Source organism: Schistocerca cancellata, chromosome 8, assembly GCF_023864275.1.
Source record: "Schistocerca cancellata isolate TAMUIC-IGC-003103 chromosome 8, iqSchCanc2.1, whole genome shotgun sequence".
NCBI lineage: Eukaryota > Metazoa > Arthropoda > Insecta > Orthoptera > Acrididae > Schistocerca > Schistocerca cancellata.
This window is the reverse complement of record NC_064633.1, coordinates 69439687-69456494: the sequence shown is the minus strand read 5'-3', so window position 1 is coordinate 69456494 and position 16808 is coordinate 69439687. Positions and strand designations below refer to the sequence as shown.

General features: G+C 46.0%; 1 protein-coding gene across 3 annotated transcripts in view; it reads left to right on the top strand.

Moving 5' to 3' along the window:
* LOC126094665 (GRAM domain-containing protein 2A-like) overlaps positions 1-16808 on the top strand; it is a 347755-nt gene that overhangs the window by 284141 nt on the left and 46806 nt on the right. For all 3 annotated transcript variants that reach the window (XM_049909175.1, XM_049909176.1, XM_049909174.1), the window contains one exon: positions 847-1058. In XM_049909175.1, coding sequence (XP_049765132.1) covers positions 847-1058 — 212 coding nt within the window. The remainder of the gene's footprint in view (positions 1-846; positions 1059-16808) is intronic.

The following is a 16808-nucleotide window of genomic DNA, read 5'->3' as shown; positions in this document are numbered from 1 at the left end:
GCCACTGAGGTGGAAGCGAGCTTCGTCCGACAGCCACGGGTTGTTAAGGAAATTGTAGTCGTGCACTTTCACTAACGTGCGTTCAGTGTATTGTTTATGCATTAGTAGACCTTTAGGATGAGGTATCCGAACAATCTGCAGCTTGTACGGATGTAACTTTAAATCCACTTTCAGTACTGCTTGAACACTCCATCGACTTAACTGTAGAGGCTGCGTGACGTCCAACAGAGCGCTCTGGGCTTCTTACGAAAGCAGTTCGCACAGCCTCGATACTGTCTCCCGCACGAGCGGTTCGAGGTCTCCCTGAAAATTGCCTCTCGAATGCAGAACCCGTTGCTTCAAAATTGCGGACTCGGGTGTTGATTGCACGCGCTGAGGAAGCACGACCGTGCCGTCCGATGTTAAGATGACACCGAAATTCTCGACTCGCCGTCTCCGCATTTCCATTCTTGTAACAGGCTTTTATCGTAAAGGCACGCTGTACACCTTTCCGTGCTCCGTGCTCCGTGGTTACTGTTTATTAAACGGCAAAACAGTGCGAACAGCATTCTGTATGTTCATTCGGCGCCACCTGCTTCGCAGCATTGCTACAGCAAGTTCCAAAATTTCCCATTCTTTTGAGTCACCTGTAGTTTCACTTCTCATCTCTGAGTTTAATACTGCTTTCACTGCGACGATATTGCCACTGCTTCACGGTATCGCAATCTGACCAAATTTATCTTGACGCCACTCCGCGCTGTTGACTCACGGGACCAAGCAGCTACCTAATCAACCAACTAGTTAACCAGCCAACAGCCCACCCAGAACCCCTGTGTGACCGGCGGCTCTCGCCTCGTGTGCCCGCAGGCAGCTCAAGCAGCTGAGCGTCAGCGCGCCCGCCATGACGCACCACCAGCAGGCGATGGCTGCCGCCGCCGCAGCCGCCGCGGCCAGGGGCTCCTCCGAGCAGCCGTCCGTCGCCTCGGGTTCGCCGGAGCCGGCACACTCCTCCAAGTACCGCCAGAAGAAGTTCCACCGGCACTTCAAGCAGGTCGCCGCCGAGGAGTACGTCCTCAACTGTGAGTACGCCTGCCGTCTCCTCCTCTATCTAATAGAGATGGGGGATCCGCTCTTGAACTAATTCATAGAGTTCAATCTTTCAAAGGAGTGAACAATCAGTGATTCAGAAAAAAGAACGGTAGCTCCAAACGTTTCCCATGGCAGAGAGAGAGAGAGAGAGAGAGAGAGAGAGAGAGAGAGAGAGAGACAGAGAGAGAGAGAGACACAGAGAGAGAGAGAGAGACAGAGAGAGAGACAGACACAGACACAGCATATCAGCAGCGCCTCTGCTGGTCAGAGCACAGTGCACGCCACACAACACAGCCAGCGCCGGCCTCTGCCCTGCTTCTACCTTGGCTGCCTGCATTGTGCAGTGCCCCATTGGATTTTGTGTTTCACATATGCCGTGCCGTCTCTGTGCGTCGTCTGCCGTGTGCACTGTGCAGTGTCTGGCGCAGCTTAACTTCGCATCGCACTCTGTCGGCGATCGTTTCAGTCGCACGTCCTGCCCTCTGGGCAGTTGATGTGAGCAACAGGACAGAGAGCCACCTAGCGGATAACATAGGAACTACTTGCAAAAACCTGCTCACAAGGGAACGAACGATTTGTCTCGGAGCGGGTGAGTTCACCGCTTCCCCCCACCCTCGGAACTCGCCCGCTCAACGCTCACCCCACCGTTCTCGACTCTAGCCAGAGCGTCGAGCAAAGCAACTCAGGTGTCACTCTGGTCTCTGCGGTCTCAGCTCACGCAGTAATACAGCTCGCGGCTCGACCGGCTCGACCTGCTCGACTCAGCGCCTCTGCATCGGAGTTCGTCCCCACTGGATATTGTTCTTCGTAGTAATACCGCTATGTATATTACATTATTATGTTATGTATACATCAATTGTTTTTATTTTATTTTTATTTGTTTAAACTGATTAGATTAGGTTCCTGATGACTCCTCTTACTATAGGATTTTTATTATGGACACTCGAATTTACGCTTTAATTACGAGCGAACCGATAAACGTATCGCAAAATGTGATACACCAATATTTTCCTTGTTTTATTCTGCGTAAGGCTATATGCAGCACTTTCGTTTTACAGTCAAATTTATATTTTGTTTTCTTATTCTGGTACGGATTTTGCGATTTTAGGCGTCTTCGAAAGGAAACGTTCACTTAAAAAATATATGGCTTGCGATGTATTTGTATGAGGTTAATGAAATTTTAATACATTATAGCCAAATATATTGTTAATGTAAATCTCAAGTTACAACATTTTCCGATCACCCAAAAAACCACAATAGTGCAAAATAAATCAATAATCAAAAACTTTGTCATATCGTGGAAATTTCAATAAACAATACAAAATTCTTACTCATTATCTGTGTTACTTCAAAATAGGATCAAATAAGATCAAAATACAGGTATAGTACTGGAATAAACCAAGTTTAAAGGGCAATGTGCCTTCCATTTATTTTCTATTGTAAATGAGTGGTGAGTCATGAAAAAGAGCTAACTCATTTCAGGGAGTGAACAGTTCTGATCCAATCTCTGAAAAGAACAGTTTTGCCGATCTCTACTGTCTAACGCCTCCAATGTCATCCTGCACAATGAACACCAAATCGTAGGTGCGACTCCTACAGTGCTTCAATTGTAGCGAATGCAGGGCGTGCCATGATTAATAATGGAAACCGACGCAAGTGAAAGCTTATGATAATACAAGCAAAAACATTGCAGTGAACTTCGCCAATAAGCGATTACAAGCTGCCTCTGTCTTCAGTGTGAAATATTTTCGTTGTTAGTACAAATGGATTGCACATGTAAATTTCTCGATTAACGCCCTATCTAATTGGACTCGAATCTGACGCAAACCTGCATGTTAGTCATCAGTTACATCAGGTACGTACACTGTTGAGCCAAAACATAATGACCATCTGCTTAATAGCTTGTTTGCCCGTCTTTGGAACGAAAGACATCACTGATTGTTACAGCATGTTCCAAAATTTCCCATTCTTTTGAGCCACCTGTACTTCCGTGGGCCGCTGACTTACGTACGCGGTGATGGCGTCTCATAGCGATCCAGACTGGTTCCATATGATTTACATCAGGCGAATTTGGTTGCCGAGACATCAGCCTGAATTCTTTATAATTCTCCTCAAACCACTGTAGCACGATTCTGGCTCCAAGACAAGGGCAATTATACTGCTGAAAAATGACATCGCTGTCGGGGAACACACAAAGCATGGAGGGATGCAGGTGGTTCACAGCTGTCGGCGTGTCTTCGATTGCTACTTTAGGCCCCATAAAAGAGCAGGAGAATGTCTCCCACAGCATAATACTGCTCCCACCAGCCTGCGTCCGTGGCACGCAGCGTTTCGAACCGTCGTTCATCTCGATGATAGCGTTTGTGGAGACGACCATCTACCCAGTGTAGAAAAATATGATTCACTCGACGAGCCGCCACGTTTCCATTGATCGACAGTCAAATGCCGATGGATCCGTGCCCACTGCAATCGTAATTGACGATGTCTTTGGATCAACGTGTGAACACATAGGGGTGGTCTGCTGCGGAACTCCACATTTAACAATGTGAGATGAACGATGAGCTCCGAAACATTTGTGCGCGCATCAGCATTGTGTTCTTTTGGCAGAGATGGCACAGATCACCATCTGTCCTTCTGTACAGAGCAGACAAACCTCCGAACCCTACGTCCTGTGAACAGTCGCGGACGTCCAGCCATTTAGCGCCTAGTAATAGTTTCACTGCTGTTCTACCTCTTTCCGTAGATGCTCACGACAGTAGCATGTGAACATTCGATCAGCTTCGCCATTTCCGAGATACTCGTTCACAGGCTCCGCGTTATAATAATCTGCCATTCGTCAGAGTCGCTTACCTCAGAGGACTTCCCCATTTGCAGCCCATATCGTCACTAGGGTGACCCCCGTCCCGTGTCTGCTCCGCTTACATACTTATACTACCGCGTTACGTGCTCACACCACCACCAGGCGGCGTCCAACGTCGTGATGGGCAGTGGTCATAATGTTTTGGCGTATCAGTGTATCTCATTAAGTGTCTGGTCTATATGATTGTTTTGTTGAACTATACATTGTTCCAATACAATTTCATGGACGAATGTGTCTTGTGTTCCTGCGTCGAGGTATTCCAGCATTGGGTAACGATCTCCCCTTGTGCGACGTCGAGGAATGTGGAACATACGTAGTGGGGCGCTCTGACACACTCTGCTGCTGATGTAAGACAACTGAGGTGTCAGTACGGTCCAAGTTGGATGGGTTGATCGGGGCATGTACCTTGGTCTCCTGGGTCACTTGGATTGCTCTGCCTGTAGTCACATGTATGATACCGTAGTTTATACTGTTAAAGGTCTGAAGCAGCGAGCTGCACAGTCTTGTCAAGATTTGCAGATGCTCCAGGGAGGGGGGGGGGGGGGGGACCTGCAGAAATGAGTGCAGTATTGTATCCAAATGCTAGGAGACCGCGTGGAACACCTCCAGTCACAGTTACTAGTTTAGAGTAAGCTTGAACGTGTACCTTGCTGAAGTGGTAAAGTATTTCTTGTCAGCGGAGGTCATGGACGAAATTTGAGCCCAATTAGATGATGGACTTGATCGAGAAGTTTACTGCTATATTCTCAAAGTGCCACTTTGAGACCGCGACTGTGTATAAAATAAAGGATGGTTTTTGCGAAGAAGAAGAAGACAGCAACCAGTTACTGTTGATAATGCTGTTTATTTATGCAGATAGTACTGTTACAGATTTCGAACCGACAGGTTCATCTTCAGATGCTCTTTATTCCCCCATGAGGTGAAAGATTCATGGAATGGGTGTCCTACAGCGAAAAAAAAAGACACTAGACATGGTCTACTTAAACGTGACTTTTCGTAATAAGCAACCAACACACTGTAAACAAATCTTTAAAGTTGAGTAGTTGTTGTATTTGACATTGCGGCAAAATAACGCAGGATTTTCAACGTTAGTAAAATACTACTACTACTACTACTACAGATCTGTTTACATTGTGTTCGATCGTTATTAGCTATGGTTACATTTAAAGAGGTCGTTCCTAACATCTTTTTTACTGTACGGCACTATCATGGCATGAACCTTTAACCACAAGGGGAAATACAGAGTAAAAACCTCATGTGAACTTTACAAACTGTGTACGTAGACGTGAACAGCCGTCTGAAGATGAACCTCTCGGTTCTAAACCTGTAACGGCGCTGTGTGTGTGTAAACAAACAGTGGCCCGTTGCTATTTTCTTCTTCGCAAGAACCAACCCGAAAAGTGTATGTGTCAATTGAATGTGTGCTAAGGAGGGCAATATTTGATACTGAAATCAGTACCGGATCGTAAACACACAAAGTAATGAAACACATAAGGTGCAACGTCACTGTTTTATTCATAGCCGGTCGGAGTGGCCGTGCGGTTCTAGGCGCTACAGTCTGGAGCCGCGTGACCGCTACAGTCGCAGGTTCGAATCCTGCCTCGGGCATGGATGTGTGTGATGTCCTTAGAACTTCTTAAACCTAACTAACCTAAGTTCTAGGGGACTGATGACCACAGCAGTTAAGTCCCATAGTGCTCACAGCCATTTGAACCATTTTTTATTCATATTTGTAAGGAATTACATTCTATCAGTCGGTGAAGACTGGTTCACACGACACTATTAATTTGGTGATGTGGCGAGTTATTTAGTAGCTCCACTGAACGAGAAGACAGCGAGTAGGCGGGTGCCCGTCCACACCCTGTGGTTCGTGGCAGGGATAGACTGCAGTGAAGGGTGCTCCGCAAGATAACTCTGAAATCGAGAGCGAGTCAATGGGAGCTTATCCTGCAATAACTGAAAGAAAAGTCGAAAAATATGAAAATGGTACTAAAATGTGTTCTTTCTTAGAGAACTCGCAGCTGAATTCTCTGGAGAATGCTTTTCCACCCTGTGTGTCTGAAAGTTGTTCCAAATTTCTATTACAAAACTTGCTAGTGGCTGCAGTTTAAACAGTCTGATACACCCCTTTCGATCAGGGAAGTCAGGTGCTTCCCTATTCTCAGCCTGGTGTGTTTAATTCTCCGTTTAATCCTCTTCGCTAGTAATCTCGGAATTCCCATCTCCTTATCCAACTCGGCGATTGCGGCCGTCTCGGCTGCGTCATTTTTTACCGAGGCGATTTCACAAGCATTCCTCTCCTATGTAAGCAGTAACAGACTTGACCATCGAGCGATGTTGCCGATCCACAAGTAACGGGTGCCTGGAATGACGGGTTAGAACGAAAACTGATTGCTAACAGACTGTTGGTGAGTGCCCAGTAAACCCTGTTACCAGACGACGTGATTAAGTAATGTTGCCCACGCTCTTCTGGCTATAGAACCATTCGCTATTTGACTAAGTTATTGGTCTAGTATGGGCCAACCGTTAATGATAATCACACTAACGTTTGCGTAAATTACGGCGCAAGGAAGAATGTATGTGACCGAAATGAAGATTTTGTTTCTTGCAACACCGCAAAATATTAAAAAATCTTAAGAGTAAATCCGTGGACTTACAGTAAAGGCACATCCAAAAGTTCCATCGTGCTGAACGTAGGAATTTTCGTTGTCTTTATGGACTCTTGACTGCACAGTTAACCAGTCAACGTAACGCCCGGCCAAAGTTCAGCCCAAAAATTGCTGGTCTAACTAGTCTCCCGAACGGAAAGCAAGCAAGCCTGAATAGCAGCTGCAAATCAAGTGTACAATTATAACACAGGAGTCAGTTGGTAGTATGTGGTCGTGTCTGATAACGTGCAAGAATTTTAGAGAAGGCTGTGTCAGGTTAATTATTATTATTATTATTATTATTATTATTATTATTTCTCTTTCTTTCTTTTCTCAGACGTTATGTCTGGTCAAAAATGGAAAGTGATGCGCACCTTGATCAAGCGTGACTTCCATTTAACTGTACGGTATATGTTATATTGCATATAGGAACTTTCGGGTAATTGAACATGTATCAATAATAACGGATTTCTGTAGTTGTATATATACGTTTGGATGTAGCTGTATTGCATTGATGTACTGGTGGATATTGTGTGGTATGACTCCTGTAGTTGATAGTATAATTGGTATAATGTCAACTTTATCCTGATGCCACATGTCCTTGACTTCCTCAGCCAGTTGGATGTATTTTTCAATTTTTTCTCCTGTTTCCTTTTGTATATTTGTTGTATTGGGTATGGATATTTCGATTAGTTGTGTTAGTTTCTTCTTTTTATTGGTGAGTATGATGTCAGGTTTGTTATGTGGTGTTGTTTTATCTGTTATAATGGTTCTGTTCCAGTATAATTTGTATTCATCATTCTCCAGTACATTTTGTGGTGCATACTTGTATGTGGAAACGTGTTGTTTTATAGGTTTATGTTGTGTTATTATTATTATTATTATTATTATTATTATTATTATTATTATTATTATTTTGGGAGGAACATGACTTCTCTGTTTTATGTAACATTAATCAGCAAAACTTCCATCAACGATCAGAATCACATTCTAGTAACCTATCCTCTACAGCCATACGTTTTAACGTTCCATTAGCATTCAGTGCTCATCTCACTACTGTTTCTTCCTTCGACATTTGGCTGTTTTGCCAGACCAGCTGACCATTCTTGGCTGTTTCTGACACATTATAACAAATTTTTACAGCGATCGATGAAAGTAAGTGTAGTTTCCAGGGCGTAGCAAGTTATTTAACAACTTACCTCTAACCCAACAAAACCTTTATGTGGTATTTATCAGATTCCGGTTATTGTTGTTGAATTAAGACGACGAGCAGCGAGTTACACTAAAATAATCACACGAACAGTTGTTTCAAAATATGGTTTCAAAAGTTGTAATATATTACAACAAGAGCCACTAGAAACGCTGATGTTCATTTTGGCTTAGGCGAGAGCAAGGGGGTTTTATTAGTCGGTCGTAATGAATCTGGAGTTCACTTTAGAGTACATAATTGAAGGTGACCATTGCCCGACAGTTCTTCGTAGTGGTTGCATACTGAGCTGTGAAGTATCGATAGTCATGCAGCAACAGCTGGTTAAACTGCATCGAACAGTAAAGTAATGAATTCTGGAAGTAAAAGTAATATGTTCCTGTTGACTGCGTTAAATTAAATGTTCTTGTGTGTGCGCTGAGCATAATATCTGAATTAGATACAATTGGTCATGAGCGGGAATGGGATGCAGACTCGTCGAGGCGTTTTTTTCGATATAACAGGAATTAAATCGCACCCATTTCGAGGTGTTCAGTCATTCGCGTCGCGTTTTCAGTATAACTGAAGTTACAGTGTGAAGAAATTCACAGTGTGTTGTGGGCTACGAGATTTTTCTGAATGAAGCTGTAAGTTACACTTTAAAGCCGAAAGAACAACCGGAACATAAAATGACATACATTTTGTGATTCATAATTAATTCTTTTCGGCTACAGCCTTCATTGTCTGCATCATGATCCGCTACTTACGTTTCACTAAATCAATAAGTTGAATGAATCTAATAATTGTGATCCACCGATTGGAGAAAGTTAATTGGAAAAGATACGTGGAGAGGAACAGTAGTGTAGAACTGCCGCTAATATTGCTGAGGGGTGTTAAAACTCGCCAAGAGCGTTCATTCCTGGGAAGTGTGTGTGTGTGTGGGGGGGAGGGGGGAGGGGAAGGGGGGGAGAGGAGACGGATAAAGGTTTCGTTCGATCTGTAGGCAGTATACACTGCTGTTGACAAGAAGCTGTTTGCTCTGTCGAACTACGAATGTTACTGCACCCGGATGTGACATGCAAAGGTTTTCTTCTTATCGCCAGTTTCTTATAACTCACACGTCACTATTCGACTTTCTCTAGTTAATGACTAATATACGACGCATTTTGGGGTTTAGGAAGTGGAATATTTTATTTTTTCAACATTTTGACCTCGCTGAAGACCCCCGATCCAGGCTCAAATCTGTAATTTGAAACCGGAAATCCTACTATCTCTCACAGTAATTGCGTTATCTGCTGAGTGTGCGACGTCTCCACACTCCCTCTGCGTCTTCCGGCAGCTAAATGCGGACACACTGCGCTACAACTACGGCCCTCTACATCTAAAAGGCTTTTGCAAACTATTGAAGTGTGTGTGTGAGAGAGAGCACTCAGCTTTGTACCACATGCTTCCCTTCGCAGTGGCGGGACGAACGACTGCAGCTGCGCGTCCTGTCTGATCTTGTCTTCAACGTTCCTACGGGAGGGATACGTCGGGAGTTGGAGCAGCTCGCGGAAGGCACTGTGCGTCTTGTAAACGATTACGCGCTGGCGCTGTCAGCGTGACGTAACGCGAAGCAGAAGGCGTTAGCAGAGCGGCCGCCGCTGCGCCAGATGCCAGACGGAGAACAGATCCAGGCGGCGCTGCCGCTGGGTCTGCTTTCTGGGAGGCCGCACGCGCTAAACTGTAATCGGGCGGCTCTGTAGTCCTCTGGCCGGCGCCAACGCCACTTACTTCTCGTGATTAGAACACATGCCCGGCGACTGACACGTTATACCGGCAATACTAGGACAATTTTCACAACTGTGGAACGAATTGTTCTCCGTCTTCGAGGGTAAATTCTTAATTAATCCTATTAAATGGCAGACAAATTATTTCCCAACGCCGTGCTTTTTCTACATATAAAGAAAATTCATTGTTGTGGACGCTGGTCATAGTAGTACAGTGAGACGGTACGAGTTTCTCTACCACCTGATTATAGTTTTTAAATTTTTTCAACAGAAAAAGATCATTTCTGCTGCTGGATAAAGTCGAACTAACTGCTGCAGCGTAATTATCGATACTTTAAGCTCAACATGCAACCACAGTAAAGAATAAGCTTAAAGTGACAGAACAGTAGTAAGCAATGTGACGTGTGAGGATACAGCACCAAGGAACATAATATTTCACCTGAACGTACAAGATTATAAATTTTTCATTCGAGGCATTTTTGAATGTTGCTCAAGCATATGACGTTAGTAGTGCGCAATGAATGAGTACAGGGAAAAACGTTAGACATTTTATGTTATCTTCAACTTGTGCTCGACCGTGACAGGAACTGTAGACTGGCATTCTGCCGGCCGCGGTGGTCTAGCGGTTCTGGCGCTGCAGTCCGGAACCGCGGGACTGCTACGGTCGCAGGTTCGAATCCTGCCTCGGGCATGGGTGTGTGTGATGTCCTTAGGTTAGTTAGGTTTAAGTAGTTCAAAGTTCTAGGGGGCTTATGACCTAAGATGTTGAGTCCCATAGTGCTCAGAGCCATTTTGAACTGGCATTCTGTGTGTTTTAACACTTTGCCGCCCGCACGTCTCGTACAAATTTATTCGCTTGGCGCCGGCAGCGCTAAGTCGGATTACTTGACTTGTCGCCGGCCGCTTGTCATCTTTTCCGTTGATGACAACCTTCAAACACATTCACTTTGGCGCGCTTTAATTTTCAGGAAATCTATTTTGCCATATGGTTCCACAAACTCGAATTTTCTTTTCCAGTAACTTCTCTGCAACTTCTACACTTATAATAATTATCCATGCACAGGTAATACCACTTTCCTCAGAAGGTGTCAATAGTTCCATCACTGTTTTTGCTAAAGGCTGTCCAGCGCCGGAGTATATTTTGAATGAGGAAATGTATTCCGTACTCGAATGACACAGCATCCGAATGAGTGTGCCGTATTTCGTAATTTTCGTCGGATTGTAAACTTCAAAATTTAACCGCCCACGCCACGGTATCATTCCTTCATCAATTGAGACGTTTTCACTTAGATTAAACGTTTGTTTAAACTTTTTGGAAAAATAATCAATTACGAATTGCACTTTGACAAGCCGGTCGCCACTATCCAGTTTATTGCAGCTGTCGGAAAAATGTAAAAATGATAATATTTGTCTGAATCGGTTGCGGGACATCGTTTTGCGAAATATCGGTGTGTCTACCAATGGATTCGGTGACGAATAATCATTGATCCTTGTTTTTCTTACAATTCCCATAATGATACCAAGCCCAAACCATTTTCTAAGTTGGGGTCCCGTAACGTCGACAAATTTGGCATTTCTTAAATCCAGTTTCCTTCTATTGCAATTTTGACTGTAGTACTCATTGGTTTCGTTGGTAATATATTCAAATCGATCGTTCCCAATATATAATTGTACGATATCCTCGACCCTCTGTGTATCTTTGGGAAATAGTTTTGGACCCGGGGATCTTCAAATTTATTATTGGTCCTTGGTAAATCAAAGTCTGACCACTGAGCACGGTCTTTTTCGTCAGATTCATCAAACAATTGGCAATCGTAGCGTTCGGCAAATTCTTATTGGACGTAATTCACTATCTTCCTACTATTATGCTTCACTTTCATTTTTTTGATATCCAATGTCTTCTTCATAATCGGCCAAGTCGTCCGGAACGTCAGACAAGACGTCCGCACATTCATCATAAATAATCCTATTGTCTCTTTCGTCCGCCATGATGAAAGGGCACATGTACTTAAAAAAAAAAAAAAAACACTTGTTGAGGTGTGTAACTTATTGTTACCGCCGGCCGCGGTGGTCTAGCGGTTCTGGCGCTGCAGTCCGGAACCGCGGGACTGCTACGGTCGCAGGTTCGAATCCTGCCTCGGGCATGGGTGTGTGTGATGTCCTTCGGTTAGTTAGGTTTAAGTAGTTCTAAGTTCTAGGGGACCTATGACCTAAGATGTTGAGTCCCATAGTACTCAGAGCCATTTGAACCAACTTATTGTTACCCAAACAGAAGACCAACAGAATACAAAAGATATTAACGTGCTGTCGCGGGCCACTGCGCCATACTACGCTCACACCACCACTCCGGTATCGCCGGCCACTGAGCGATACTATGCAGACGACACCAATGTGGTGTCCCGGACGGCATAGTGATAAGTCGCGAAAAATTGTTGAGGCCACTTCAGAACGCAATCTACTTGGTGTATCCATTTAACATAAGGAGAAGGGCATTGATATGCGTGACAGTCATACGGCCACATATCACATGTGCACGACCGGTAGGTTACATTCGAGGTGTGACGTAGAGAGTGACTCAGCTGCCCCTGCTTATGGGTTTTATGCAACCTGCAATGCCTCCAAAAATCACACACGAGATTTTCGTAGCCTCTCACTTGGTAAGCGCTAATTATTAGCCCACAGAAAACATGGACAGAACCTTTTTGTAGGAAACTTAATGTAGTTAAATTTTGTACTGGGCGCGTTTTCGTTAGAGGCCGCAGTTTTCGAATTGTTCAAGAAACACGTACAAAGCTGATCTGCAAACGCGTTTTTCTTCAATAACTGGAAAAACCGTGGCCTCTAGCGAAAACGTATCCCAGTAAAAAGTTTAACTACATTAAATTTCCTAAAAAAAGGCCCTGTTCAGTTTCCTAGAGGACTAATAGTTTGCGCATAGCAAGGGAAAAAGTATGAAAATCTTGCACGTGGTATTTCAAACTGTTGCGGGTTGCATAAAACCCGTAGGTGGGGGCAGCTGAATCATCCTGTATGGTCAGGTAGAAGTAGTATGTGACCATTTTACAGACATGGAGCTTTTCCTCCATATCGGTAAATGAGGGTGTTAAATCGTCACCATGTCGGTGGTCAAGCCATTTGCCACGGCAGTTTTAAGGAAATGCTGATATGTGATACAGCACATAAGCAGTTAAACGTGAAACTGTGGAGAGTAGGGTTTGCACACCTGGCAGAGGTGGACTGCAGTGTATATTTCTTCCCTTAGATTAAAGTGAGTTAATGTGGTCGATGACGTGGTTATTAGAGGTCGAGTCGAAGTTTATAAAGGATTAATTACAGCATACGTCTTGCGCGATTGAGGGGAAACTGAGGAAAATATGCAGCATTGGGTTTGGGAGGGCCGTACTGGATGCCATAGAGGATCTCAGCGGTCCCATTCGACTAGCGCCCGAGAGGACGGACTTATTGTGCGATCGGCTGCACAGAATCGTGAAGTCACGCCACGTACCTTAAACCAGGGAAGGGACTCGTTTGCAGCAATGCAAAATCCCGAATTGTCGGTACTGTCCCGACACCGCTCGATATAAAGGGCGTTAGACTGCGGCACTGAGCAGCTCGTTCTCTGTGTGTCTGATCCACCAAACACGTTTGGTCCACGGTTTCCGAGAGGTTTGTCACGCCTCCACTCGACAGCCACTACGACTAATGACCTCTCGCATAGAATCGAAGCAGCATGGAATCTAGCGCTTGTATGTGTCATGCAGACGTCTTTCGACTGGACATCCAGACGGTTTAGAGCCGTTTTAGCTCCCACAGGTGACAGCTCCGTGTAGCGCTTTCAGAATCTGTACCCCAAATCAGCTACAAATTTAATCGTGTTTTCTTCTTGCTGTACTCTATAAGCACAGTAAGTGAAATTGTTTTGTCGTCGTTCCTAGTGTTGGAATTGCAGTTGCGTGTACTGTACCAAGAGCATTCAGTAATACAGCACACATTTTTTCTCGGGCAATTTCGGTTGGAAAAAAAAAGCGGAGTTTGTCATCGACGGATTTCAAACCCACACGTGGCTGCAGAACTGGACGTGTGTGTTGGTAGTGCTGACACCATCGTCCACCAATTGGCGTACTCAGAGGCGTCTGTCCACTGGGTTCCTCGCCGCGTGACAGAAGACCACAAAGAGCAACGAAGGACCATCTGCGATGAATTGATTGCGCGTTTCGAGGACGATCGTGAAATTTTTTTTAACGAATATCGTCACAGGCGATGAAACGCGGGTTCGTAGCTTCGACCCGGAAACAAAACTGTAATGCGTGGAGTGACGGTACACCACGTCTGTTAATCAATAGAATGGTGCCACGCCAACTCCCTTCCGAAGAAAAATTTTATGTCGCACCCTCAGCCGGTAAAGTGATGGCGACGGTCTTCTGGCACTCCGAAGGGGTTATTCTGGTTGATGTCCTCCCTCGTGGTGCACGATCAAGTCCAAAGTGGGCTGTGCTACTGTCAGGAAACTGAAGAAACGATTTGAGCGTGTTCGTCGCCACAAAAATGCAAACGAACTTCTCGTTCTAAGTGACTACGCAAGGCCTCACACAAGTCTGCGCACCCGAGAGGAGCTCACAAAACTTCGATGGACCGTTCATCGTGCAGCCTACAGCCTGGATGTCGCACACTCCATCTGTTCGGTCCCATGAAGGATTCAGTCTGCAGGGAGCAGTACGTGGATGACGGGGAGGTTGCTGGCGCAGCACGGCGTTGTCTCAGCCGTCGACCAGTAGAGTGGTACCGTGCGGGCATAAAAGCTCTACCACTAACGTGGCGTAAGGTTGCCACATTGAACGTAGACTGTGTTTGAAAACAGGATTTTGTAGCCAAAAGAGTGGGGAATAATACGGTATATTGGAATCCTGAATGAAACCAACTGGCTTTCAGGAGAGTGTTGCGTTACTTGTCGAACGCCGTAGTAGTCGCGAGTGGAAAGGCGGCCGGCGAGAGAGAACCGGGTCGGCGCGCCTCTGGCCGTCGGCTGCCGCGTCGCCTCCAGTCGCGCGCCGGCTGTGGCCGCGCCGGGGGCCCGCGCTGGGTTCGCAGCGACGCCGCGCCCACAGCCGGCCGGCGAGTGCCGGTGTGCGGACCGTGCTCCGGGTGGGGAGGGGTGGGGGGAGCAGGCAGGGACAGGGGCAGGCCCCGTTACGCAACCGCAGTCGCCAGCCACCGCGGCGCGAAGGCCCAGGGACCCCCATATGGTGGGCCAGTCACCACTCCCGCTGGCATTTCAGCGCGGCAGTCACGCCTCTCCGTAGCTCTCAGCAGTTTGCACCGAGGATGTAAATAAAGTAATTTTACTTATTGTGCGAATATACGAGGGCAGTTCAATAAGTAATGCAACACATTTTTTTTCTTTGTGAAACAGGGGTTGTTTTATTCAGCATTGAAATACACCAGGTTATTCCCCAATCTTTTAGCTACACCACACTATTTTTCAACGTAATCTCCATTCAATGCTACGGCCTTACGCCACCTTGAAATGAGGCCCTGTATGCCTGCACGGTACCATTCCACTGGTCGATGTCGGAGCCAACGTCGTACTGCATCAATAACTTCTTCATCATCCGCGTAGTGCCTCCCACGGATTGCGTCCTTCATTGGGCCAAACATATGGAAATCCGACGGTGCGAGATCGGGGCTGTAGGGTGCATGAGGAAGAACAGTCCACTGAAGTTTTGTGAGCCTCTCTCGGGTGCGAAGACTTGTGTGAGGTCTTGCGTTGTCATGAAGAAGGAGAAGTTCGTTCAGATTTTTGTGCCTACGAACACGCTGAAGTCGTTTCTTCAATTTCTGAAGAGTAGCACAATACACTTCAGAGTTGATCGTTTGACCACGGGGAAGGACATCGAACAGAATAACCCCTTCAGCGTCCCAGAAGACTGTAACCGTGACTTTACCGGCTGAGGGTATGGCTTTAAACTTTTTCTTGGTAGGGGAGTGGGTGTGGCGCCTCTCCATTGATTGCCGTTTTGTTTCAGGTTCGAAGTGATGAACCCATGTTTCATCGCCTGTAACAATCTTTGACAAGAAATTGTCACCCTCAGCCACATGACGACCAAGCAATTCCGCACAGATGGTTCTCCTTTGCTCTTTATGGTGTTGGGTTAGACAACGAGGGACCCAGCGGGAACAAACCTTTGAATATCCCAACTGGTGAACAATTGTGACAGCACTGCCAACAGAGATGTCAAGTTGAGCACTGAGTTGTTTGATGGTGATCCGTCGATCATCTCGAACGAGTGTGTTCGCACGCTCCGCCGTTGCAGGAGTCACAGCTGTGCACGGCCGGCCCGCACGCGGGAGATCAGACAGCCTTGCTTGACCTTGCGGCGATGATGACACACGCTTTGCCCAACGACTCGCCGTGCTTTTGTCCACTGCCAGATCACCGTAGACATTCTGCAAGCGCCTATGAATATCTGAGATGCCCTGGTTTTCCGCCAAAATAAACTCGATCACTGCCCGTTGTTTGCAACGCACATCCGTTACAGACGGCATTTTAACAGCTCCGTACAGCGCTGCCACCTGTCGGAAGTCAATGAAACTATACGAGACGAAGCGGGAATGTTTCAACCAAAATTGGCCGAGAAAAAAAAATGTGTTGCATTACTTATTGAACTGCCCTCGTAATATACACTACTGGCCATTAAAATTGCTACACCACGAAGATGACGTGCCACAGACGCGAAATTTAACAGACAGGAAGAAGATGCTGTGATATGCAAATGATAAGCTTTTCAGAGCATTCACACAAGGTTGGCGCCGGTGGCGACATCTACAACGTGCTGACATGAGGAAAGTTTCCAACAGATTTCTCATACACAAACAGCAGTTGACCGGCGTCGCCTGGTGAAACTTTGTGCTGATGCCTCATGTAAGGAGGAGAAATACGTACCATCACGTTTCCGACTTTGATAAAGGTCGGATTGTAGCCTATGGTGATTGCGGTTTATCGTATCGCGGCATTGCTGCTCGCGTTGGTCGAGATCCAATGAAATATGGAATCGGTGGGTTCAGGAGAGTCATACGGAACGCCGTGCTGGATCCCAACGGCCTGGTATCACTAGCAGTCGAGATGACTTTCCAGATCCGCATGGCTGTAACGGATCGTGATGCCACGTCTCGATCCCTGAGTCAACAGATGGGGACGTCTGCAAGACGACAACCATCTGCACGAACAGTTCGATGACGTTTGCAGCAGCATGGACTGTCAGCTCGGAAACCGTGGATGC